The sequence below is a fragment of the Heteronotia binoei genome, chromosome 2 (assembly GCF_032191835.1).
Source record: "Heteronotia binoei isolate CCM8104 ecotype False Entrance Well chromosome 2, APGP_CSIRO_Hbin_v1, whole genome shotgun sequence".
Lineage (NCBI taxonomy): Eukaryota > Metazoa > Chordata > Lepidosauria > Squamata > Gekkonidae > Heteronotia > Heteronotia binoei.
Window position 1 is genome coordinate 179,663,909 of NC_083224.1, and position 25,977 is coordinate 179,689,885.

General features: G+C 46.8%; 1 protein-coding gene across 6 annotated transcripts in view; it reads left to right on the forward strand.

The window, feature by feature from the left end:
* The window catches only part of PBX1 (PBX homeobox 1), a 696,336-nt gene that overhangs the window by 260,750 nt on the left and 409,609 nt on the right, over nt 1–25,977 (forward strand). For 5 of the 6 annotated variants that reach the window (XM_060232592.1, XM_060232596.1, XM_060232590.1 and 2 more), the window contains exon 6: nt 2,252–2,411. In XM_060232592.1, coding sequence (XP_060088575.1) covers nt 2,252–2,411 — 160 coding nt within the window. The remainder of the gene's footprint in view (nt 1–2,251; nt 2,412–25,977) is intronic. The other variant, XM_060232594.1, reaches the window with a different exon arrangement.

Genomic DNA, 25,977 nt, shown 5'->3' on the forward strand with positions numbered 1-25,977 from the left:
AAAATGCAAAATTAAAAAGATGCCATTTGTTTGTGAAATCAACATGGATCTTGAAAAATCCAGAGCTTCGTGCATCAGTATACATTCATCACATAAAAATAAAAGCATTTCTTTGCTAGGTCAGGCCAAGGTCTATGTGGATCAAGGGGAGAGGCTATTCAAATTCTCCAGTGAAAAGGATCAAATACAGGTGATGCGAAAGATCTCTACTTGAAACCTTGGGGAGCCGCTGCCACTCAGAATACTGACCATGATAAACCCAGGGTCTGATTCAATATAAGACAAGCTTTATATATTCAATTTGTTCATTGAAGGCAGATTGAAAAAGCAAATAGAAAGAACATTTTCTCTACCTGCCCACCCCCAATTACAGGAGAACTCAGGGGTGCCCAGTGAATTTGTTGGCCATTCGATACAGGGCTGACTTGACTTATCTGGTAATTAAATGGGGGAATTTGCTTCTAGTGGGTGCAGTGATGGCCACCAGTATGGATGGCTTTAAAGGGGGATTAGACAGATTCAGTGGAAGAGAACAGATCCAACAACAACTAGTAGCTGTGTTTAGTCCTCCACGTTCAGACACAGTAAACCTCTGAATACCTGTGCTAAGAGCAGTGGCAGGCTGGCCAGGGTGTCAACTTGCTCAATGGCAGGTGGGCCCGGATTCAGTGGGCTCCTTTAAACATTAGACAACATGTTTAAAATGTTAATGACCTTTTAGTAGCTTGAAAATATAGCAGACGTTCCAATATAATAGAAGTTCTTTATCTCCTGGCAACCAATATTTTTAGACCCAGTCCACCACTGGCTACGAGGGCAATTTCAGTGGCATATAAAACCAGAGTCCACCCATCAAAGCAGCCATTCCCCCAGGCAGGGCCATAGCCAGGGATTTTTTTAGGAAAGGATGCTGGGGCACCAGGAGGGCCCTAATTAAATCAATCATCTCTCTGTAAGCCCCACAGTCCTCACTGCTCCCTGGCTGCCCAACGATGCAAGAAGCCAGGGCTTGGCCGTATCCCTAGAGGCATTTCCTTCCCTTCCCTTCCCAGGCCTGCTCTTGCCCTTCACTTCCTGGGCTGCATCTGCAGCCCCTCATGCCAGGTAGGGGAGCCTTGCTCCACCCTTTGAGGCTGTACCATGGCTGCTTGCCTGGGCCAGGCCATGTGCTGAGGAGGGGCAGCCCTGACTCTTTCCAGGCTGGCCGGCAGCCTCAGCAGCTTCTTGAAGGACAAGCTGTAAGGGCTGGAGGGTGCTTCTGGCATCCAGGGGGGACTGGGGGGGGTGCTCAAATGCCTGGAGGACAGCACCATTCTGATGCTTTTCCACCAGAAGAAATCACAGAAGCCCAAGCAGAGGACCCTCCAGGTGTGCCTCAAGAGCAGGCAGATTTCTGGTAGAGTGGGAACACTACAAAACCAAAAGGGGCAAGGCCCTTGCATTCTCCCCCTCCTTTTACTACAGGCCTGTCTCCAGGGAAATTTTCTCAGATCAGTTGTAGCTCCAGGAGGTCTCCAGATCCCATCTGGAGGTTGGCAACTCTACTCTCACTTTTGAGAATGTTTGTGCTAACACAGTCTCTCAAAGCTAGATACATTTTCAGTAATTAATCCTAAACAAATATGTTCTAAAGTTCAGTCTGTCTTTCATTGGAAACTTTACAGTATCGCATCTTGCAAACATTGTGTGAACTGTTGAGTTCTAAATATCCACAAATTAGTTTTTGCAAAACACCATGTGATGGATGGGGACACAAAGGTTTAACAGCAACTTTAATGTCATAGCATTTTGTTTTGTTTTGTTTTTCCTCTTTGCTTGTGGCAAGTAGATTAACGGTTGGAGAGTTTCTTAATGGGAAAACTGATACCTTGGGGTGATTAGATTTGAGGGCCCTCTTGTCCATTCCAGCCCAAGCGCTCTGTGCTTCTGTAAAACATCAAAATAGTATTTGTTTCCATTCAAAAAGTAAGTCTCCAGTCCTCATGATTAGAAGGAAACATGGAAAACATGATTTTAGAATATGGCCTAAAGGATCAAACACTTGAAATATAAACCAGGTTACTATGGTTTTATATTTAGGCATCAAATCCGATATCTTTGGCAGAATTTGCTGTGATTTCAGACAAAAATTGCTTTATTTCAAATGATTTATTTCACTCACATTCTTTCCCCCTTGGTTTTCCATCCTTGTTATTTCTTTGGCTTCTTATTAACAACTTTTTTTCTTATCTTTTTCATCAACTTGCTCTAGGTATCAAACTGGTTTGGAAATAAGCGAATCCGGTACAAGAAGAACATAGGTAAATTTCAAGAGGAAGCCAATATTTATGCTGCCAAAACGGCTGTCACTGCTACAAATGTGTCAGCTCATGGAAGCCAAGCTAACTCACCCTCAACTCCCAATTCAGCTGGTTAGTTTTTTTTTCTTTTGGGTTGTTATTGTTCTTTTATTTTCCCCCTTTCTCCCCCCCTTGGGGTTTTATTTTCCTTTAGTATCAATGTGTTTATTTGTTTTTTAAAAAATTGTTTTCCTCTGTTCACTTTGGGGGAAATGTATTCATTTAGGATATTTTGTTTCTGTCTGTTTTTTCTGTTTCTGAAGGCAATGTTGTCTTGTTCTGTAATTAAATGTGTTGGGTTGTTTTTAATTTTTGGCATGGATAACGTTTTACCCCAGTTGTTAATTCTGTCTGGAGAAAGGTTGTCCATGCATAATTTTATATGTCTCATCAAGACAGAGGGTTTTTAAAATATATATTGGGGTGACCAATACATAGAATCCAACATACAAAAGGGGGCACAATTAACCACAAAGTTCTCTTCATATGATGCTGAAATTAATGGGATCTGTACACGTGCACATTATATTCAGTGGTCTATGCATGAACATATTCTCTTGCACTTGCCAATGGTTTGTGCTCGAGATGCGCCCCCCTCCCTGTCATACTGCTTTGGGTTTCTTGGGGGTGGACTATATTTCTAGATTACTACTTGCTTTTGCCAAGGTTTAAAGAGATTCAAGTGTGGTTTGTTTCTCTGCCTTATCTCTGTGTGGTCCTGTGGTGGTTTTCATGTGTGCTTGTCAAGGCGCAAATTGGTTTTTATCCAACTCTGTGTTGCACATTTGCACCATACAATACATGTGTTTATGTCTAATTGTGTGCAGTAAGATGGACAGTGAGTTTCCAGGCTATGGAAAACGTCGGACATTATTTTGGGGAAAGGATGAAATTGACAACCAGAGTGATCATATGTATGTGCTATATGACACGTTTGGGGGAACAACAAGTGTGCTGGGTTGTGGAATTTGCTGTCTTCCTTCCGGGTTGCAAATCATATTGGGTTGAGCTGAATATGAGGCATGACTTTAAAAATGCCAGCAACCCCTTTCCAAAGAAGGCTCAAAACTGACATCATTTCACCTGCGCACTATTGGAAAAGAAAATAAAGATGATAAGCCCCTGCTCGGAATTACACCCTCTATTAATAAAGCATTGAAATTCTAAGCTCTTCCTGTTGGAAGGTCAGTCATGGCAGGCCCTTGTTCTGAATCATTCTGGCAGTTATTCCAACCCACAACTCATGACTGCTTGGCCCCGAGGCCCACCAAACAGAAAATGGACTGATGAACCTTCTCTTCAAATCGTCATGCTGATGGTGGGAGGGCAGCTCTCACTATGAATTCAAAGTTGAGGAGAATTGTGTTCTTGTCACCACAAGGTGACTCCTTCCAATGGGCAGCATATTTAGACAGAGGGGAGCCAGCCACTAGAAGCCAGAAGAATCCCCACCCATCCATTAGGAGTTCAACACTGCCCTCTGCTGAGGAGATAAAATTAGGAATCCCGGGCAACATCACTCCTTGTTCTGTGAGAGAGTCAGTTCCTCCCAGCCTTGTCTTCTCTGTCTAATGCTTCTTTGGTAGCACAGTTGCTACAGGCTAAGGTTATGTTCCATAGGTGAGTCCTCCTGACCTCTCCGAGAGAAGGAGCCGGTGGGTTTCCAAGGCAGTTAGAGCTTACTGGGTTTGCAGCCAAGGGATCTCCACATTGCTGGCACTTGCTCCCAGCCTGCCACATTGAGGCAGATGTGAGAAGTTACCCATTAATTCAGCAAGGTGCTTACAATACAAGGGAACTGATCCCTTTTATTAGCACTGCTCTTTGGCCTATGCACAGCAAACATTAGGAGGGAATGGGTCTGCTCTTCTGTTGTGGCAAAGAGTCTAACTTTCACAAGATCTAAATTTGCACAAGACCACATTTCATGTAGGTTTCCTCATTGAATGTTCACAACAATCTCCATTTATTAAGTAGGTTTGCCAGGTCTGACTCAAGAAATATCTGGGGACTTTGGGGTGGAGCTAAGAGATTTTTGGGGTGGAGCCAGGAACAAGGGTGTGACAAGCATGATTGAACTCTGAAGTAAGTTCTAGCAATCACATTTAAAGGGACTGCATGCCATTTAAATGCCTTCCCTCCATTTGGAAATAACAAAGGATAGAGGCACCTTCTTTTGGGGCTCATAGACTTGGCCCCCTGGTCCAGTATTTTTGAAACTTGGGGGGTGTTTTGAGGAGAGGCACAGGATGCTATGCTGAAAATTTAATGACTCTACCTCCAAACGCAGCCTCCCCAAAGCCCCAGTTGCCCACAGGGTATATTGAAGTGCCCAGCAGACATTTCCCTCCCCCCCCTTTCAGATGACACTGAAGCAGGGGGAAGGCATCCAAACTGGGGAATCCCCTGCCCCCAAGTGGGAATTGGCAGCCCTATTTGTAAGAGAAATGGGGTCCTTTAGAATGTTGGTTTGCTGGAAAAGATAAGGAATTTTGCTTTGCCTGCTTTCCTGGCAACTCAGAATGCCTTTAAGTCTTGGGGCTGCATCATTTTTAGGTGTACATCTAAGGGTTGCATCATTTTTAGGTGAACATCTAAGGGTTGTAAATGTGACAAATACATTCTTTCAATCATGTATGTGATGCATATTATGGAACCAGTTTTGGTGCAGTGGTTTGAAGGATAGAACTGTGACATGTTCTGTCATCAGAGAACTGAAAGCAGCTGCACTACCCCGAGGAAGGGTACCCTCAAAGACAAATTTGGGGGCAGAGGGATTTGCTGTGAAATCTATGTGACACCACCCTCTTATTTGTAAAACGAAGGCAGTGGGCATTGAAGGGAGAACAAGCATGTGCTAGACTCTAGGAAATGTAGTTGATGAGATTTGCTTTCTCTTAGCAAACACAGTGAGAATGGCCACTTTATTTGTGGAAGAATACCTATGTAACACCTTTTATTAGGACCAACTAAATTGGCACGTGATACTTCTAGCTTTCCAATGCAGTTTATTATGGCAGAAGCCAGCAATAACGTCAGTTCACAATAATAGCTAATAAATTAGCAATAACGTAAAAGTCAAGTCATTAGTATAAAAAGGATAAAACCAGTGCAGATAAAAACAAGTTATAATATATCTTCAGTTACAAGGGATTTACATTTCCTAATCACTAAACAGCAACAAATAGCTACAGCATAAGATACAAAGCTCTGAGAATCTTCTAGGATGAAACTACACAAGATTTCTGGCCTAAATTTCAGATAAGATTGCAGAGGGTTAAATTTCAACAAACGTCGTAATATAAGATGAGACCGTTCTTCCTAAGTGAAATTTACAATGTGAAAGCATGCGAGTGGTGGATTCAACCATATTAGACATACATGGGCACGGGGCCGGGGCGGGGGTTATAGCATGAACTCCTTTGCATATTAGGCCTCACACTCCTGATGTAGCCAGTCCTCCTGGAGCTTACAATAGGCCCTGTACTAAGAGCCCTATAAGCTCTTGGAGGATTGGCTACATCAGGGATGTGTGGCCTAATACGTAAAGGGGTTCCTGTTGCTACAAAAAAAGCCCTGCATGGGCATAAGTGTTCATGCATGAGCACTCGCAAAAATTTGCCTTGCAATACGGCAGAGGGAAATGCCTCAGAACAAGCTCTGGAAAATGCCCATCTATAGTGTTCATAGGTAATATCAGATAAGTACGGGGCAGCTGAGAGATTGGGCCAAGATTTTAAGCATCTAAAACTCTTAGGAAGGAAGGCTTCCTCATTTTGTAATTCAATATCAAGAAGCCTTTGAGTAATAATTGTTCTTGCCTTGTTCAGGCATCTGTAAAAAAGGTCTTCAAGATTTAGACCAGGAGTGGCCAGACTATATGGCTCAGGAGCCACATGTGGCTCTTTCACACACATTGTGTGGCTCTTGCAGCCTCCACCACCCCATTGGCCGGCTTAGAGAAGGCATTTGTCTCTTTAAGTGCATTCTCCAAGCCAGCTGGTGGCTCAGAGAATGCATTTAAAGTTGCTTTCTTTCCACCTCTCCCTCCCTCCCCCCGCTGCTGCCATCTATTTGCTTGCCTGCCTTCCATCTTGTCGCTCTCAAACATCTGACATGTGTGTCTTGTGGCTCTCAGACATCTGAGATTTATTCTATGTGGCTCTTATGTTAAGCAAGTTTGGCCATCCCTGATTTAGACCAATGCATTTGATTTTGTTCAAGCTTTCAGCTCTCCAAGAACTCTTCTTCAGAATGGATGTTAATGAAATGAATTCCATTCTGTCCATGGGTCTAGCTTCATAGCACTGGCCTTAACAGAACGCCTTATGATAATGCCTCACTACCTCTCAGGTCTGAGGATGTTGGGAAACATTGAATGAGGCACTTGGGGGAACAGTGGGTGCCTCGTTCTTGGCTCATTATGAGAAGCTTCCACTAATTACCAGGGATGTGCGGCACTTTCAGCCTTGCTGAGTCATAGCAGTTGATGGAAGCTTTCTAGCTGACTGTTTCTGTGCCCCTCTCTGCTTTCTTGACAGGTGGGGCTCATGTAAATGAGACCCTCTCAGGCCCATGGCTATGGGGGGGGCTGCCCCCTGACTTCCTGATGAGGCCCCCTGACTCATGGCCCCTGACCACAGCCTTCCTTTTCTGCTGCCTCTGCTGCTGCCTGGGAGGTGGGCAAGCAGATTGTGAGAGGGCGGCCCTTCCTATTCAGAGACCTGGGTGGGTGGGAGAGATGGTCCTTTGGAACGTAAGGAAGCCCTGCCTGTACCTTGGTGCTGCCAAGGACAGCCTGGCAAAGGTCAGACAGACAGAGCATCAGTGCACAGCAAGAATTATATTAATTAAAGCGCCCCCTGAGAAATTTAAATGCCCTCCCACATTTGAAATCCTGGCTACGGGCCTGAAGCCTCTTCATCTGTCTGCCATTTTTTCCTCCCTGTCACTTTCCCTCTTCTTCTGACTGCACATTTCTGGTCCTCCCTGACCACTTCCGAATACCCTCTTCCATGTCTCTCTGGCTCTGACACCATCTCAGACTGTCTCTGTCTCTCTTTCTCTCTCTTCCTGCTGCTACGTATCTTTTCTGATCTTCTCCTTCTCCCTTGCAGTGTAAATCAATCATCCTTGGCAAACCACTGCTCCCGCCTAATCCAGCTGCACTTAAGACAGCATCTAACTCACAGGCCTGAAAACAGCTAAATTGTTAATTTCTTAGTAATTTAAGCAAGGGCTTCGATGAATTAGGTCTCTCTATTTAATCGGGCTGCATATTTGATTGGATGGATATTAATGGCATTCAATGAGAATCCCCTCCCCTTACACAAGACTTTTTTTTTAATGCACACTTTTGAAATGTACGAGATGGCGGCGTTGTTAAAAAAGAAAGCATTAAAATTGATGAGGCTATAAATGTATCTATTCCATTAAAATAAAAGGCATCAAAATATTTCCTTTCCATTTGATCTATTTCTCTTACACCTCTACATTCAAAAGCCAGGGGAGAACGCAGTAATGAACTGACTTGGTAATCCTACAGTTAAGAGGATTCCTTTCAAAAGGAATTTAAAGAAATTGGGGCCTATGCTTTCTCCATTTTTCTTTTAGAGTATCCTTGTGGAAATAAGATTCCTTTAAATGTTTGTTCCCCTGATCCAAGCTGTGAAGAGGCCAGAGCAAAATAATTTGCTTTCCCTTGTTCTTTTTGAAATAAATAAATAAAAAGACACTCACTCCCCCCCCCCCCAAAAAAAAAAATCAGATTCAGACCTGTGGTCTACCACCTCATTCAAGCCATGACCAGGTCGGGATAAATCTTGAAGCCATATCCTCTGACTTGCAAGTTCTGAGATCCCCCGCCCCTGATCTTAAATGCATAAGGATGGACTGTGTTACTAAGTGGCAGTGGAAAATGGACTCTGCACTTGCTCAGAATGTTAATTTATTTGCTTCATTAATGCTCCACCTTTCTAGTTGAGATTTAAAACAGACTACAGGGTTATAAAAACAATACGGGGCTGCGCAATGAAACTGGATTACATTATTGTCACACAGCCAGGCATAGTAGGGCCTTCTACTGGCTGCCACCACTCTGGTAAGGGTCTGTACAGAGGGCCCAGAGCACCCAACCCCCTTGTATCTTCCTTATTAATAGATACTTCCTAATTGTGACCAAGGAGACGTGAGGACCCAAGGAGTATAACAACCGTTTATTTACAGTGCTCAAATAATAAGGGGGTAAAACAGTGGAATATATATACAGTAAAGGTTGGTGCAAATAAACAAAAAGCCCTGACTTGTTTATCTATAGAGTCCCTATTCTAATAACCAACACTTACCCCCTTGGGTAAGGGAACTTCCTCTGCTGCGAGCTCTCTAGGCTACAGCCTGCCTCCAGCTCAGCCTTCCAGGAAAAGAATACACCCTGCCTGGGCTTGGCCCTTTTATGTTCTCCTCCCAGGCCCCACCCCTCTCTGGGCCAGTTTCCCTCCAAAACCTTGCCACCCAATCAGAGGGACAGGAGGGATCCTGGAAAATGTAGGCTTTTCCCAGTAACTCCTAGACAGGCTTCTCTGGGCCTGCAGGCTTCGTTAGGCCGAGGAACATGACAACTACCATAGAGCAATGAAATAAAGACAGTTATAGTATGTCTTACGTGCAATGTAGTATAAAGGGGGGGGGGGGGGAGCAAACTGCCTAAAATGTTCATAGGGATTAAAACCAAACCCTATTACTGGTATACATAATGCCCTTAATTGTTAATGTAATTATTTTGTTGTTGTTGTTGATAGATCCGCCTATAGCCAACTTTGATTCCAAGATAGGTATCGCCAAAGAGTGCACAAGCCCTTTGCCTATCATGGATAGTAGTCATAGATGGATCTGTTTTCCAGATGTTTACCTAATGATTTTATTAAGCCAATCACAGCAGAATAATTCAAGGTCAATTGCTTTTCCTTATGGGTAGTTCCAAATGGGAAACAGGGAAAGACAACTTTAATGCAAGTCACCAGACCAGGAGACTTTTATTCTGGTTGTTTCTACCAGATGCAAAAGCCTGCCGGGCAGGCTAAGTCCACCTGACCTGTATCCAACTATTCCAGTACAACAAAGATTCATGAACTCTCTGATGGACAAGTAAAGTTTCCACTCTCTTGGATCTTCAACTCTACCACTCACACATAGCCAGTCAGCTGTTTGCTGTTATAACAACTTCAGTGTCTCAGGGACTTCAAGACATTACAGTAGCAGAGCAACAACCCCCTTCTTCACTACAGTGATATTACAGGGGCAGGGTTTGATGATGTCATAGAGCAGAGCCTAGCAGTGTCGCAGATTGACTCACTCGGCTCCATTCAAGATCCATTCATGGCAATGGTTTTGAGTTGTGTACCACTGAAGTAAATTTATTTGTATCCTGCCTTTTTTCATGGCTCAGGCAAATTACAAGTCACAATTCAAGCATTAAAATATAAAACTAACAATTTTTTTAAAAAAAAAATCTTGATAACCCCCCTTCCTTCATATGATACCTGTAGTTTTATATCCCTATCTTCTCATGAAGCCCATTCCTCAAACCGGGAGCTACTGTCACGTTCTCAGGGTGCAGGCAGGCAGGAGTCCAAAGCCAGTCCAAGGTCAAAGCCCAGGAAGTCAAGCAGGAGCCAAGTCACCAATGCAGAATTACAAACCAGAATCAGAAGTCAGTGTCCAAAAGCCAAAAGGTCAGGGTGCCAAGGAAATCAAGCAGGTCAGGATCAGGAAGGAGTGTGGATGCAAGCCAGAGAATAGACTTGTTGCTTTCACAAGGTTACCAGGCCCTTGGTGGGAGCTATATGGGAGTCTCAGTCAATCTGCTCTCTGTGTGGCAGTGACTCTGCTAGAACTCAGGGCTGAAAGATCTGAAGCGTCGGCGTGCCTCATGTCTTCACTCTGAAAGTTCTTTCCGGAGCCTGCTTTGAACTCTTGAGATGGGAGGAGGAGAGCTTGGAGGAGATTGATCGTCAACAGCTGACACTGGTGCTTGGGAGTGATTGATGGGCCAGCTGCTTTTTGTTCAGCTGAGGAACTGGCTGGCAACTCTTCCAGGTCTGTTAACCCTTCCAGCTCCTCTTCATCAGGGCTCATGACACTAGCCCTCACCGCAGGAACCCCCCCACCACAGACGGGCCAGGCCGGTCAGGGTAGGCCGTGTGGAACTGCTGCATGAGGTCAGGGGTGTGTAGGTTGTCCACGGGTTCCCATGGACGGTCCTCGGGGCCATAGCCTTCCCAGTCCACGAGGTACTGGAGGTCCCCACGGTGGATTTGAGAGTCCAGGAGCTGGTGGCCTCGTATTCCTCCTCGTCATTGACCAGGACAGGAGGTGGCCGCGCTGGAGGTGGTGGTCAGATGGGATCCGGTGGTGTAGCAGGAACAAGGGGGGACTGGTGGAAGACCAGGTGGATGGAGAGGGTGGCCAGCAGCTGTAGCTGGAAAGCAACGGGGTTGATTTGGTCCGTGATCAGGTAAGGCCCCGCAAAACGAGGGTCCAGCTTGTGAGACCAGCCAGGCCGATGCAGGTAATGGGTGGAGAGCCAGACATGATCCCCAGGCTTCAGTGGGGGCCCCACCTATCGCTTTTGGTCGGCGGCTGCCTTGTAGGCCTCTTTAGCCTGTTGGAGTTGCTCTCGGAACACGTCCTGGAGAGCCCAGAGTTCCTGCAGGTGCGCATCAGCAGCAGGGACTGCTGTGGGGGGCAGGACTGCAGGGAAGAAGCGAGAGTGGTACCCATAGGTGGCAGCAAATGGGGTTTGTTGCATGGATACATGTACGGCGTTGTTGTAGGCAAACTCGGCAAGGGGTAGCAAGGCGGCCCAGTCATCCTGCTGGTAGCTGGTGTAACAACGCAAGTATTGTTCCACCATGGCATTGGTGTGTTCGATCTGCCCATCCGTTTGGGGATGGTACACTGAGGACAAATGCTCCTGAGTACCTAAGCTGGAGTGCAGGGCTTGCCAGAATCGGGAGGTGAACTGGGGCTTTGGTCTGAGATCAAGTGTGCTGGGAGCCCGTGCAGGCAAAAGGCGTGCTGGAGGTAGAGCTGGGCTGTTTCAGGAGCCATGGGCGGCTTGGGACATGGAACAAACTGAGCCATCTTGGTGAAGAGGTGCACCGTCACCAGGATGCAAGTGTGCCACTTGGACCTGGGGAGCTCGGTGATAAAGTCCAGAGAGATGGTGTCCCAAGGTCCTGCAGATGTGGGTAGGGGATGCAAAAGCCCTGGGGGCTTGGCCGGTACATCCTTGGCCCACCGGCAGACCTCACAGGAACCGACATAGCGGGCCACGTCGGCACAGATGCAAGGCCACCAGAACTCCCACGTGAGCAGGTGCAGGGTCTTGTGTTGGCCGAAGTGCCCTGCAGGAGGGGAGTCATGGGTCAGACAGAGCACGTCGGCCCAGAGGGGTCCTGGAGGCACGTATAGGCACCCACGGTGCAGGAGGAGACCTTGGTGTGTAGAGAGGTCCCCAGCTGGGCCATCTTGCACTTCCAGGAGGCATTGCTGAGCCCAGGGGTCTTGGGCCTGGCTGGCCTGGATGTCTGCAGCCAAGGTCGGGCGAGTTGTGGGGACAGTAAAGACCGAGGGTGCAAGGATGAACTCAGTTGGGGTCTCCTCCATTAGAGGCACAGCGCACTCCGGTTTTCGGGAGATGGCATCCGCTTTCCAGTTCTGGTTCTGCGGGATGTAGGTAATCCGGAAGTCAAATCGGGAAAAGAAGAGGAACCACCGGATCTGACTCTGGGTGAGGCGTCGAGCAGTCTGTAGATGCTCCAGGTTCCAGTGGTCAGTCAGGACTTGGATGTGGTGGTGGGCCCCTTCAAGGTGATGCCTCCAAATCTTGAAGGCGGTCTTGATGGCTAGGAGTTCCTGCTCCCAGATGGTGTCGTTGTGCTCTGCAGGCGTCAGCTGCCACGAGTATTATGCTCAGGCTTGTAGAGGCTGGGAGGGGTCCTCCCGCTGGGATCCCACTGCACTGTGGGCCACGTTGGAGGCGTTGGTCTCTACTGTGAATGGCAGCTGCGGGTCTGGGTAATGCAGGAGTGGCTCGGTGGTGAAGCAGGTTTTCAGGGTGGTGAAGGCATGGTCTGCCTCTGGAGTCCAGTGAAATGGCTCTTTGGGCCGGAGGAGCTGAGTCAGCGTGGTTACATCGGCATAGGCAGGGATGAACTGGCAGTAATAATTGGAAAAGCCAAGGAACTGCTGTATGTCCTTGCGGTTCTGCAGCATCTGCCAGGTCAGGACCGCCTTGACTTTGTTCGGGTCCATCCAAGTCCCATGGGATGAGACAATGTGGCCAAAGAACTCGACTGCTGTTAAGTTGAAGGCACGCTTCTCTAGCTTGGCGTAGAGACCATGCTCACACAGGCATTGCAGGACCTGGCGGATGTGCCCTGTGTGCTGGGCGGGGCTTTGGGAATAAATTAAAATGTCATCTAAATAAATGATCACAAAGCGGTCGAGCAGGTCACAGAAGATGTCGTTCATCAGCCTTTGGAAGACAGCGGAGGCGTTGGTCAGGCCAAAGGGCATCACGGCCATAGCAGGTCCCAAAAGCCGTCTTCCATTCTTCTCCTGCGCATATCCACACCAAGTTGTACGTGCCCCGGAGGTCCAGCTTGGTATAGATCTGGGCCCCCTTAAGGCGATCCAGTAGTTCTGGGATCAGTGGCAAAGGGTAGCAGTCTCAGATGGTGATTTTGTTCAGGGCTCAGTAGTCATTGCAGGGCCAGAGCTCGCCACCTTTCTTCTTGACAAAGAGAACAGGGGCAGACAGCAGGGACGTAGATGGCCGAATGAAACCCCATTCCAGGTTTTTGGCGAGGAAGTCCCGCAGGGCTGCTAGCTCCGGTTCGGACATAGGATAGAACCGTCCCATAGGCAGGGGTGCCCCTGGTACCAAATTGATGGCTCAGTCATAAGGCCGGTGCGGGGGGAGCTGGTTGGCCCCCTTTTCCTTAAAGACATCAGCAAAATCTGTGTAGGCCAGGGGAAGTAGAGGACCAGCAGCCGGGACGGCGGCAGCCAGGATGGCCGACCGGGCCTGGTGAGGACAAGGGTCCTTGAAGCTCAGCTTTCCCTGTGCCCAGTCCACGAGAGGGTTGTGCTTTACGAGCCAGGAGAGTCCCAGAATGAGGGGAAAGCAGGGCATGCGGGCAACATCAAATTGTACTTGCTTGTGATGGTGTTGGATCTGGAGCGTGACCGCGTGGCGCTCCTTGGTCACCGGAGCGGAGGAGGCACCTGTCAGTGGCTTCGACCAGGGTCGGGGTGTCTTTGTCCTGCACCGGGATCTGGTGTTGCTTCACAAAGACCACGTCGATGACGCGGCGGCCTTCCAGGTGGCCTTCAATGCGGAGACACAGCATGATTAGGCCTTGCAGTGTGGCCAGTCGGTCTACTCATGTCAACTCATCAAGGACTTCGTCAGACAGCCTTTCCATATACTGATTCATGAGGGCAGCCTCATTCCAGGCCAGGTCTTGGGCCAGAAGCTTGAACTCAGTGAAGTACTGGGAAACCGAGTCTCTACCCTGCTTCAGGGTCCGGATCTTCCGATTGGCAATGGCTGCTTGCTGGGGGTTAGCAAAAGCTACCGCCATATGATCCAGAAAGCCCTGGTAGTCAGTCAGCAGGGGCAATGGGGCTAGAAGCAAGGGGGTAGCCCATTTAGCTGCCTGCCCCTTTAAGAGACTGACAATGAAGCATACCTTGGTCTTGTCGTTGGGGAAGTCTCTGGCACGTAGTTCAATATACAGTTTGCACTCCTCCACCTTCCCAGCAAACTTCTCTGGGGGAAGCACCGGGCACTTGGGTGGGGCAGCGACAGTAGCTTGCTGATGTTGCTGGTGTACCTGAGTGAGCAAGGATGCTAGCTGCCCAGAGCCTCCGTTTGCTTCCTCATCCATCTTGTGGAGTGAGTGTGTAGGTGGAAGCAATCTGTCACGTTCTTGGGGTGCAGGCAGGCAGGAGTCCAAAGCCAGTCCAAGGTCAAAGTCCAGGAAGTCAAGCTGGAGCCAAGTCACCAATGCAGAATCAAAAACCAGAATCAGAAGTCAATGTCCAAAAGCAAAAAGGTCAGGGTGCCAAGGAAATCAAGCAGGTCAGGATCAGGAAGGAGCATGGATGCAAACCAGAGAATAGACTTGTTGGTTCCACAAGGTTACCAGGTCCTGGGTGGGAGCTATATGGGAGTCTCAATCAGCCTGCTCCTTGGATGGCAGTAGCTTTGCTAGAACTCAGGGCTGAGAGATCTGAAGCATTGGCGTGCCTCATGTCTTCACTCTGAAAGTTCTTTCCGGAGCCTGCTTCGAACTCTTGAGATGGGAGGAGGAGAGCTTGGAGGAGATTGATCATCAACAGCTGACACTGGTGCCTGGGAGTGATTGATGGGCCAGCTGCTGTTTGTTCAGCTGAGGAACTGGCTGGCAACTCTTCCAGGTCTGTTAACCCTTCCAGCTCCACCTCATCAGGGCTCATGACAGCTACAATGGAGAAGGTACTGTCTGTAGTTGATGCCAGACAGGGTCCCTTAGGTGGAGGAACTGCTAATATATAGGTGTTTTGTAGCTTATATATTGACCCTCTGTGGCCTGAATTCTTCCTTTCTTCCTCTTATTCCCAGCCATGTTTGACGAATACTACTTAAGACCTATAAGTTAGAGGAGTAAAGTAAAAAAGAAAGAATTGCTAGTATACTGAGACTGTGTTGGGGCACAGGCACATATAGGAAAAGGTGATCTTTTAGATATCTAGGTCCTAGGCCATAAAGGGCTAAAAAGATGGTAACCAGCCCCTTGAATTGGACTTGAAAGCAAATGAGCAGACAGTAAAGTTGTTTTATGATAGCGGAGAGGTACTCCCACCAGCTAGCCCCTGAGCATAATGGTGCTGCAGTATTCTGAGCCAGCTGCAGTTTCCGAATTGTCTTCAAGGGCAATCCCTATATCCCTGAAATTTTGGAATCAGATTGATATATGCAAAGTAGATTCATTTCCACAGATGTATTAATTTGCGTAATTTTTGGTTTATTCGAATATGTGAGGACTTTTTTAAGAATTTGAAAGTTTTGAGGTAAACATGGGAGCAAGGGGACTGGGAGAAATTAACTAGACAGGAGTGATGAAGGGGAAGAAGGATGCTGGATTCAAAAGAAGCCCTTAGTCTTTTGTTTTACTGCCCCTTTCTGCTTTCTTATCAAATACTTTTTGATAGGTCCTGCCTCCTATAGTGTCCAGTTGGTAATGGTGCCTGCTACCTTTATTTAAAGTTTCAGAAGTCCACAAGTTTCAGGGCCCTGTTTTTAAACCTCCTCCCACCCCCCCACCCCCCAAATAAAAAGATCTGGAAACAAAAACTTTATATTTACAGTGCTCCCAAGTTTTCACCTGGTTGTGATGCTTTCAATCAAAGATGAGCGTGTTTCCAGATATATTGCTGACTTTTTTTTTCATTTTATTATTCTCAGCCTTGTTGATCTCTGTGTTTCCCACTGACTCACCCCTTATTTTGTGACGTCACGCATTCAATTTGTAAATTAACTGAGAGATCTTATGAAGCAGAGAGCCTCACTTGTTTGGAGGTTTTTTTTTAAGTGTTTATTTAAATTATTCAATGAGCATAACATTACCAAAACCAATCAGTACAGAGTAAAAGAATTACAACTGTTAAAGAAGGCATAATTAACAACTGCTGTCTAGGGGTCAGATACTTATTTATAAATACATATAGATAGTGATTAATATAAGTATTAAATCTCTCCTTTCTAATCAATAAAACATTTTTTTTGTATTTTTCAGGTACTTTACAATATTCTTTATTAGAGTTTTCAATATATTTGCAAAAAGAAAACCAACACTCTATAAAAGTGTCTTTGCATGGTGGAACTTCTTGTTTGGAGTTTAAAGTACTGTTTCTCTTAGGAGATTTGCAGATAAGTCAGAATGTTATTAACTCAAGTGTCCAAGGTGTTGTAAAGTACACTGAAATGAGGACAACAATCATCTGCTCTGCCATGACCCTAGATGGCCCAAGCTAGCCCGATCTCATCAAATCTCAGAAGCTAGGCAGAGCTGGCCTTGGTTTGTACTTGGATGAGAGACCACCAAAGAAATCTAGGGTTCCTACACAGAGGCAGGCCATGGCAAACCACCTCTGTCAGTCTGTTGCCTTGAAAACGCTGTGGGGTCACCTTAAGGCAGCTGTGACTTGATGGCACTTCGCACACACATGCCATCAACTTCTCTTGGGCCAGCTCTTTGCATGGGAATAACGTAGTGACGGAATAACTTGCAGAAATTATGGCAGGTGCTGGAATGTACAAGAAAGCGGTACAGCAAAATGTAAAAGGATTTCATAAAGTAGAAAGTACACAAAGGGAGTACAAAATGCTAAGAAATTCCATGGTAAATTTGGGGAGGTTCCTACTTAAAACATCTGAGAAGCTTAAAGGAAAGGAAAATAAGTTTCAACAGGAACAATAATGTTTCTCCATGTGTTTATATATATGGTTACCTGGGCCCAGTAGAAAACTAGTGCAGGTCTCCAGACCAAGGGGCTTTTGTTCTGATTTTTTTTAAAACTAGGTAGCAGAGGAAGTAGGTGGATTTTCTGCTTTTTTTGTCTTGGTCAATCTTTGGCTGTGGTTGTGGCAGTCCTCTACCTCTCACCATGGAGTAAGGGTTACTGGGGGGATGTATGTGGGGTGGGGAGGTACATATGAACATATGAAGCTGCCTTATACTGAATCAGACCCTGGGTCCATCAAAGTCAGTATTGTCTTCTCAGACTGGCAGCGGCTCTCCAGGGTCTCAAGCTGAGTTTTTTCACACCTATTTGCCTGGACCCTTTTTTGGAGATGCCAGGGGCAGGTGGAGGCCTGCCATAGCATCACATAGAGTACGAAGAAAAGCTCATCCAGGAGCAACACAAAAAAGCTCACATAGACTACAAAGAAAAGCTCATCCAGGAGCAACCACTTTGCAAGCAAAGTTAAGATGCCCAGCCAGCTGCTAGAGCTCAAGCAATGTGACCTTTTTCTTAAGAAAGAAGGAATTAATCCTACTCCTCAAATCTTCCACTTTTTGAATAGGAATTCTGGACAATTGCACCAGGGTATCCAGCTCAATCCCTAAAAAAATAAGTTTTTGGGCCGGACCTTCCATTTTTTCCTGCGCCAACGGAACCCCCAGTTCTGCAGCCAGCTCAATGAAGCCAGACAGCAGCCATGCGCAACACCCAGTCCCTGCAGGATCCACACAGAGGTAGTCATCCAAATAATGAACAACATCCTGAGATCCAACTTTCTCACAAACAGCCCATTCCAAGAACGTGCTGAAACACTCAAAAGCCACACATGAGACAGAACAGCCCATTGGCAAAGCTCTGTCCATGTAAAATTGCCCCTCAAAGGAATATCCTAAAAGCTCAAAATCAGCCAGATGGACAGGTAGAAGGCGAAATGCAGACTTAATATCACATTTAGCCATCTCTGCCCCCTTTCCACAGCGTTGTACAACACCCACAGTCTGATCAAAACTGGTATACCTAACTGAGCATAAATGCTCAGGAATTCCATCATTAACTGACGTACCCTTGGGGTAGGAAAGGTGGTGAATCAACCGAAATTCACCAGGCACCAGGTATTTGTGAAGTTCCTGTATTGTGCAGGGGGTTGGACTGGATGACCCTGGCAGTCCCTTCCAGCTCCATGATTCCATGATTCACCAGCACCACAGGTGTATGGGGAATCCAGAGCTGGTGAAGAAGGTCTGAAGACAGATGCTAAGACCCTGAATTCTAGTTTGCCAATGAATTTTAAAGTCACATTTTGAGAGATACTGGGTGGTTCCTGCTCTGGGGGATATTGAAGGGAAGCAACAAGAGTTTTCAGTATTTCTACGATTGGAAGGAGGGGTGATCCTTACATCTCTAAAAATAGTCCCCTGATTATCTTGCTCATGTCTTAAAGGTGTAACATGAAAGAAGTGCAGGATTCGTTTTTTAAAATTGTGTTTTAGATAATGAAATTGGGTACAGTCATCTTCTAGGCCGGTACCTCAGAAAGCACAGGAGACAGGATCTCTAAGCTTTCTTGCCTACTTATTTGTCTTTTAAAGAATATTTGTAGCATGCCTTATCTCTTTCAACTCAAGATGGCTAACACGGCACTAATAGCTGCAAGGAAACAAAGATAACAGAAGCCGTCCTGTCACCAGACTGGAAACAATACAAACACACAGTTTAAAAATGCCATCTTACATGCCTTCCTGAAGGCAGCAAGGAAGGTGGAAAAAACCCATGGCCTGGTTGTCACCAAGCTGGCAATCCTAAGAGAGGGCACCACCAGCTCTCAGAAATATTGTTAACGTTGCACACTACAAAGGTGCCTCGGACTGTGTTGGGGTTCGTGCATTTGAATCCGGTGTTGCTCTTTCTTCCCCTATGCTTTGCAGTGGCGTTGCTTCACCAAGACCTGAGGCTTCTTGTATTCTCTTCGTTCCCCAAGAGCGTGCACTGATGCCAAAATGCTGAAGCAGCACCACAGATGATGCAAAGGGCCATCGCAGTAATTACTGCTCTGACATAAAATGCATCTGTACAATGTGCGTTAGCATTGGTATGCGCATATTTATCTTTTACATCTATAGCAGCCGAGCACAGCTACCACTCAGATATTTGCATACCTTTTTAGAAAACCCTGGGTGCTGTTGACAGGGAGGTTCCTTATGCATGCCATATAGAATTGAAAAGGAGCTGGTAATCTCCCATTCATCACTTCTGAACGGGAGACTGTTCCAATGGGTTGTACCTGTTATCTCCATTACAACCTTTATCTCGTAAATGGCATATCTCACACCCTTAATAGTTTCCAAGATACCGGTATAATATAGAACAGTGATTCGTGATTGCTAAATCAGTTTGGATAGTTAATTTTCACTGCAACAGCTGTAAAGTGGGTGATCTGTCTCTTTTTTTTTTTTTAGTCCATGTGGTATTGTAGCAAGCATGTCAGATTAGGTCAGAAGAGGCCAGGTTTCAAATCCACACTCAGTTCATGGCTCAGTCGTAGTTCACCTGCTTCTTGTGCAGAATGTTCCCGGTTCAGTCCCCAGCATCTCCTGTTGAAAAAAGATGAGGTAGTATGTATTGAGATTCCTGGAGAGCTGCCAATCAGAGCAGACAGTATACCATACCAAACCTTTAATGGCCTAACAATCGCAAAGGAGAATGTACAGAATGTAAAAAGTTTAAACGTTGGAGATAAAATCAAAAAAGAAACAGAGATTACATATGCATTCATACATGGTCAGATTTAAATTTAAGAATGTCAGCCAAAAGTTTTGCCTCAGTCTTAGTAACCTCCCACTTAGTATCATTCAGTACATGATGACAGGGCGGCAGAGAAGACAAATCTGGGGACAAAGAAAGCTTGCAAAATAGTTCTTTACAGAGATTATGTATCTGTAAATGTTTTAAATGGAATTGTATGAATCATTATGTTGTGAGCCGCCCTGAGACACTTCGGTGAGAAGGGCGGGATATAAGTTCATTAAATAAATAAATAAATAAAATATGGAACAATCAAGCAAGATATGCTGAATTGAGTTGGGAATATTCACTCTGCAGGAACAGAGTCTTTCACATAAAGGTATTCGATATCTCCCCTGTACAACTTTGGAGGGGAATACATTTAATCTAGCCAACATGAACGCCCTGTGATGACTTGGAATGGTTAAGTCTGATAAATAATGGGGCATTTTACCACAAAAAACATTGAGACCTAAGGATGCTGGGGAGCAGATATAAGGGTCTGTTGGGCATAGTTTAATTTCCTCCAACTCCAACAGTCTCAGTTTAATACATCTGAAGATAGATGACTCATCAACTGCTATCCCCAACTGGTTAAGTCTGGACATAAGAATTGCCGACCAAATGAGATATATGGATCTCTTTTCAGACAATCAAGAAGGTTGTTAGGATCCGTTCTAAAATGACAATATGGACCTTGATAGATAGGGTGACCATAATGTCTGAAGGCCAGCCAGGGACACTGGGGGGTGGGTAGGGGTGTGTGCGCGCTCCGCGCGCGCGCCGCCGGAAACAGGAAGTGACGTCACTTCCGGTGACGTCATGCCACCACCGGAAACAGGAAGTGGCATCACTTCCTGTGACATCATTTCCCCCCGCGTCACCTGCCGGAAACGGGAAGTGACATCACTTCCTGTGACATCATTTCCCCCAAATGCCACTGCCGGAAACAGGAAGTAAAATGAGTACCCAGCTTGCTGGGGGGAAAGTGTAGATGACCGGGGAAGGCAATGACAAACCACCACCTAAAAAGGTCTGCCGTGAAAACGTGAAAGCAGCGTCACCCCAGGGTCAAAAACGACTGGTGCTTGCACAGGGGACCTTTCCTTTCCATTGGTAATAACGGCTAGGAGCACCTTCATTGGAGGCTCATAGAATAAGACCCCCTGGTCCAATCTTTTTGAAACTTGAAGGGTGTTTTGAGGAGAGACACCAGATGGTATGCTGAAAATGTGGTGCCTCTATCTCAAAAAACAGCCCCCCAGAGCCCCAGACACCCGACAATTCTCCATTATACCCTATATCAATTCTCCATTACACCCTATGGGAATCAGTCTCCATAGGAAATCATGGAGAGCCCAGCAGACATTTCCCTCTTCCCCTCTGCTTTCTGATGACCCTGAAGTGGGGAGAGGGCCTCCAAACTGGGGGATCCCTTGCCCCCAACCTGGGGATTGGCAACCCTATCCCCTCAGGCTGCTTTCACGGCCAGCGGCTGGCCAATCTCGACTCTTGTCCGGCTTTCCTCCCTGCCGCGCTCCCCCCACAGGCGCTCCTCCGATCCTGAGGAAAGAGCAAAAGCAGCCCTCCCTCCCAGCAGAGAGACATGCTTTGCAATCCATTAAGAGAATACTGGCACATTCAGAGTTTCTGTAGTAATTCATTCTGCCCGCATTCTATTACATCCTATGAATGCAACAACTCCTAGTCATTGATCCCAGTACTAATATTATTGGTCATTTCAGGAACGTTATTTGTGGGCAGTGTAAAACTTTTACTCACTTTATCTTCCACCCTCAAATAACTATTACAAAAACAACCTAGATTCTCCTTTCCTAAAACTAACAAGTATTTCCTGATGCCACCCTGCCACCCCAGATCTGAGGACTCTCACATGCCTCTATTAAAAGATGCTCAGAAGTACTTTCCACAACTTCCAATGGCAAACAGAAAAGGATTTCACACACACACACACACACACACAAAAAAAGATTGCCTTTAAAACACTATAACTCTTTTTTGGGTTTTGCTGTAAGTTCTATGGAACTAGACCCTCTTTTTTGTAAGCTCTTGGAGGATTGGCTACATCAGGGGGTGAGGCCTAATATGCAAAGGAGCTCCGACTAGAATTCCACCTCTGAATAATACCCATCTTGATAGACCAAAGGTCAGTATAAGACAGCTAGAAAGCAGTATAAGCAGCTAGAAAGCGGCTTTGGCTTGGCATGCAGGTCCCAGGTTCAACCCTGGCATCTCTAGTTAAAAGGATCATGTCATGTGAAGACCTCCACTTGAAACCCTGGAGAGCCAATGCTAGCTTGAGCAGACAATACCCATCTCGCTAGACAAAAGGTCAGTCTACAGCAGACTGGAAGGGTCTGTGGCTCAGTGGCAGAGCACCTGCTTAGCATCAAAGAATCACAGAGTTGGAAGGGACCTCCAGGGATCCCTACAAAAGAAAGAAAGAGAGAAAGAAGAGAGAGAAGGAGGGGGGAAAAAGACAACAGGGGGTTGGTCTTTTCCACAACAAGCCTCTTGTCGGAGACAGATATTATTTCTCTTTAAAAAAGAAAATACACCACCACAACAACATCCAGAGAGCAAACAAGCAATCTTTACACCAAGCAGCCTAAGCACCCTGTGATAGACAATTTTACACGGCAAAGTGGGAGAGGAAACCCCAATTTTAAAAAGCAAGCTGGCCTAAGGATAGGGTTGCCAAGTCCAATTCAAGAAATATCTGGGGACTTTGGGGGTGGAGCCAGGAGACTTTGGGGGTGAAGTCAGGAGACATTGGGGCGGAGCCAGGAACAAGGGTGTGACAAGCATAATTGAACTCCAAGAGAGTTCTGGCCATCACATTTAAAGGGACAGCACAGCTTTTTAAAATGTCTTCCTTTCATAGGAAATGAAGATGTTTCCCTCTCTCCGCCCCCACCCTTTCTGGCTAGTCGGCTCTGAAGAGGGGATTGGCCTCCCTACTCACGAGTTGCTGCTACAGGAGGTGCAAAAGCACATGGTCCTGGGGCTTCCCTCCTCTCCGTTCCTGGCTAGTTGCCTCTGAAGGGGGGATTAGCCTCTCTACTCACGAGTTGCTGCTACAGGAGGTGCAAAAGCACATGGTCCTGGGGCTTCCCTCCTCTCAGTTCCTGGCTAGTTGCCTCTGAAGGGGGGATTGGCCTGTCTACTCACGAGTTGCTGCTACAGGAGGTGCAAAAGCACATGGTCCTGGAGCTTCCCTCCTCTCCGTTCCTGGCTAGTTGCCTCTGAAGGGGGGATTAGCCTCTCTACTCACGAGTTGCTGCTACAGGAGGTGCAAAAGCACATGGTCCTGGAGCTTCCCTCCTCTCCGTTCCTGGCTAGTTGCCTCTGAAGGGGGGATTAGCCTCTCTACTCACGAGTTGCTGCTACAGGAGGTGCAAAAGCACATGGTCCTGGAGCTTCCCTCCTCTCCGTTCCTGGCTAGTTGCCTCTGAAGGGGGGATTAGCCTCTCTACTCACGAGTTGCTGCTACAGGAGGTGCAAAAGCACATGGTCCTGGAGCTTCCCTCCTCTCCGTTCCTGGCTAGTTGCCTCTGAAGGGGGGATTGGCCTGTCTACTCACGAGTTGCTGCTACAGGAGGTGCAAAAGCACATGGTCCTGGAGCTTCCCTCCTCTCCGTTCCTGGCTAGTTGCCTCTGAAGGGGGGATTAGCCTCTCTACTCACGAGTTGCTGCTACAGGAGGTGCAAAAGCACATGGTCCTGGAGCTTCCCTCCTCTCCGTTCCTGGCTAGTTGCCTCTGAAGGGGGGATTGGCCTGTCTACTCACGAGTTGCTGCTACAGGAGGTGCAAAAGCACATGGTCCTGGAGCTTCCCTCCTCTCCGTTCCTGGCTAGTTGCCTCTGAAGGGGGGATTGGCCTCTCTACTCACGAGTTGCTGCTACAGGAGGTGCAAAAGCACATGGTCCTGGAGCTTCCCTCCTCTCCGTTCCTGGCTAGTTGCCTCTGAAGGGGGGATTAGCCTCTCTACTCACGAGTTGCTGCTACAGGAGGTGCAAAAGCACATGGTCCTGGAGCTTCCCTCCTCTCCGTTCCTGGCTAGTTGCCTCTGAAGGGGGGATTAGCCTCTCTACTCACGAGTTGCTGCTACAGGAGGTGCAAAAGCACATGGTCCTGGAGCTTCCCTCCTCTCCGTTCCTGGCTAGTTGCCTCTGAAGGGGGGATTGGCCTGTCTACTCACGAGTTGCTGCTACAGGAGGTGCAAAAGCACATGGTCCTGGGGCTTCTCTCCTCCCCCAAACACCCCAGTTTTCCCTCCCCTCCCCATCGTACCTTCTTCTCTCTCCGCTCTTCCTTCTCTGGTTAACTGCAGTCGGGCGGGAAGCCTGGAGGCGGAGCCTCCAGGGCAGGCAGCAGGGCCCAATCTGGTGAGAGCCCTGGTGCCTGGCATGCCCCCCTCGCCTTTCAGGTGCCCCTGTGATTGGCTGGGGGAGGCAGGCTGCCTTGTAATTGGCTTCATCATTAAAAAAATAATGGAGAAAAAATGACGGACAGGGGCACTGGCCAATCCGGGACTCTGAATGGTCCCGAGCTTGGCCAATCGGGACGCGGGATTCAGGAGGTGTAGGCGGGACTTTCCCGGGAGGGCGGGACGTTCTGGCCACCCTATTGATAGAACAGCGATCCAACTCGGTATAAGGCAATTTCATGGGTACCAAATAACTCTTATATTAAAGCAAATGGGGAGAAAGTTCAAAAGTTGCCTATGTGGAACGAGAGCCAGCATGATATAGGTGTTCGAGTGTCAAACTAGGATTTGGAAGACCCAAGTTTGAATATCAACCATCCCTTAGAAGCTTGCTAGATGACTTTGGGCCAGTCACACATTCTCAGCCTAACCTACCTCTCAGCATTCTTGTGAGGATAAAATTGGGAGTGGGGAGAATTACATAGGGTACGTTGGGTCCTGACTGGGGAGAAAGGCAGTGTATACGTGAAGTAAGTCAAAAGCAGGGAGGCACACAAAATCCCAGTAGTCTTCTTTTGGCTTATTGCACGACCTTGGAAATCCAACTCATTTATTGAGGCCATCTGCTAAAGAGAGAAAACCATGCTTCCTTAACTCCTAGGGCATTCTTGTGAGTAATTAAGTAAATCTCAGGTGCCACATAAGGCAAAATATTGATATAATCATATTTTTTTGTTTGGCATTCAAAAAATGTTAAGTGTACAAAGCATACTATAGAAATGGGAGGGTTTTTTGTTATTTGTTTTGGGAAAGTGATTGACACAATTCTCAGTAGACTCCTTGGATTGTTCATTGTAAAACGATGACGATTTCTCCATCATCTGTGACGGTAGTCAGATGTGCATTTTGTCGTTGAATTGATTCTTAGCAATTTATTCTAAAGACTGCTGAAGTCAGCAGGGATCCTTCAGTCAGACAGCTGCAGGAGACTTTGAAAAACGCTTCAGCCCCCGTATATTATTATATCTTCAGGAGGCCTTCTGCAGTGAGGGGCAAGAAAGGCTGTGTGGAAACTGGGCAGGACAGATGTTGACAAAGAATCTCCCAAACCTCTGCTTTTTGTTTGTTTGCAAAATCAAAAGTGCAACTGAAAATTCCCAGAGCTTCTTGTGAACATCATTTTAGGGCAGTTCTACAAAGACCACCATAGCTGCATATCTTCCAGGGGGACACAGTTTGGTGTTTCAAGACTGCAGTGGAGCTGACCTGGGTCCCTGAAGTCTCTCCCTTTGAGCCTAACATCATGCTTGGAACTAAACCTTGCACGTTAAGCTTTCTCACACTTAACATGATGAATTGCATGAGAGTTTCGGAATAATCCCTTCAAATCTTATCTCATGCATTCCAGTTAGGTTGTTCCCCCTCCCCCCAATAATACAAGGTATGCGCAGGGAGGGATGGTATGCAGGGGGAAGCTGGAAAAGGGCTTAGGTCTGGAATAACATTTTTCAGTCCCACATGACGATTATAATGAATTCCTGGCCTCGCTACATACTTTCAGAGATAATCATTGATGCCAAGTTGTCATCAATCAGGTCAGGACAGCCCTAACATACTGCCCTGGTCCATTTTATGCTCTGGCCAACAGATGACACATTGTGTGCGCATCTAGATGCCTGGGGGTGCCAGTTGCCATCGTTTGTCACCATGCCACTTTTTGATACCATATCAGACCGGTTATGATGGATTCATTGTGGGGCTGTCATCTGTACCTCTCTCATGCTTCTGAGCATGGCACACACCACAGACTTTTTCATGTTATCCGGACTTAGA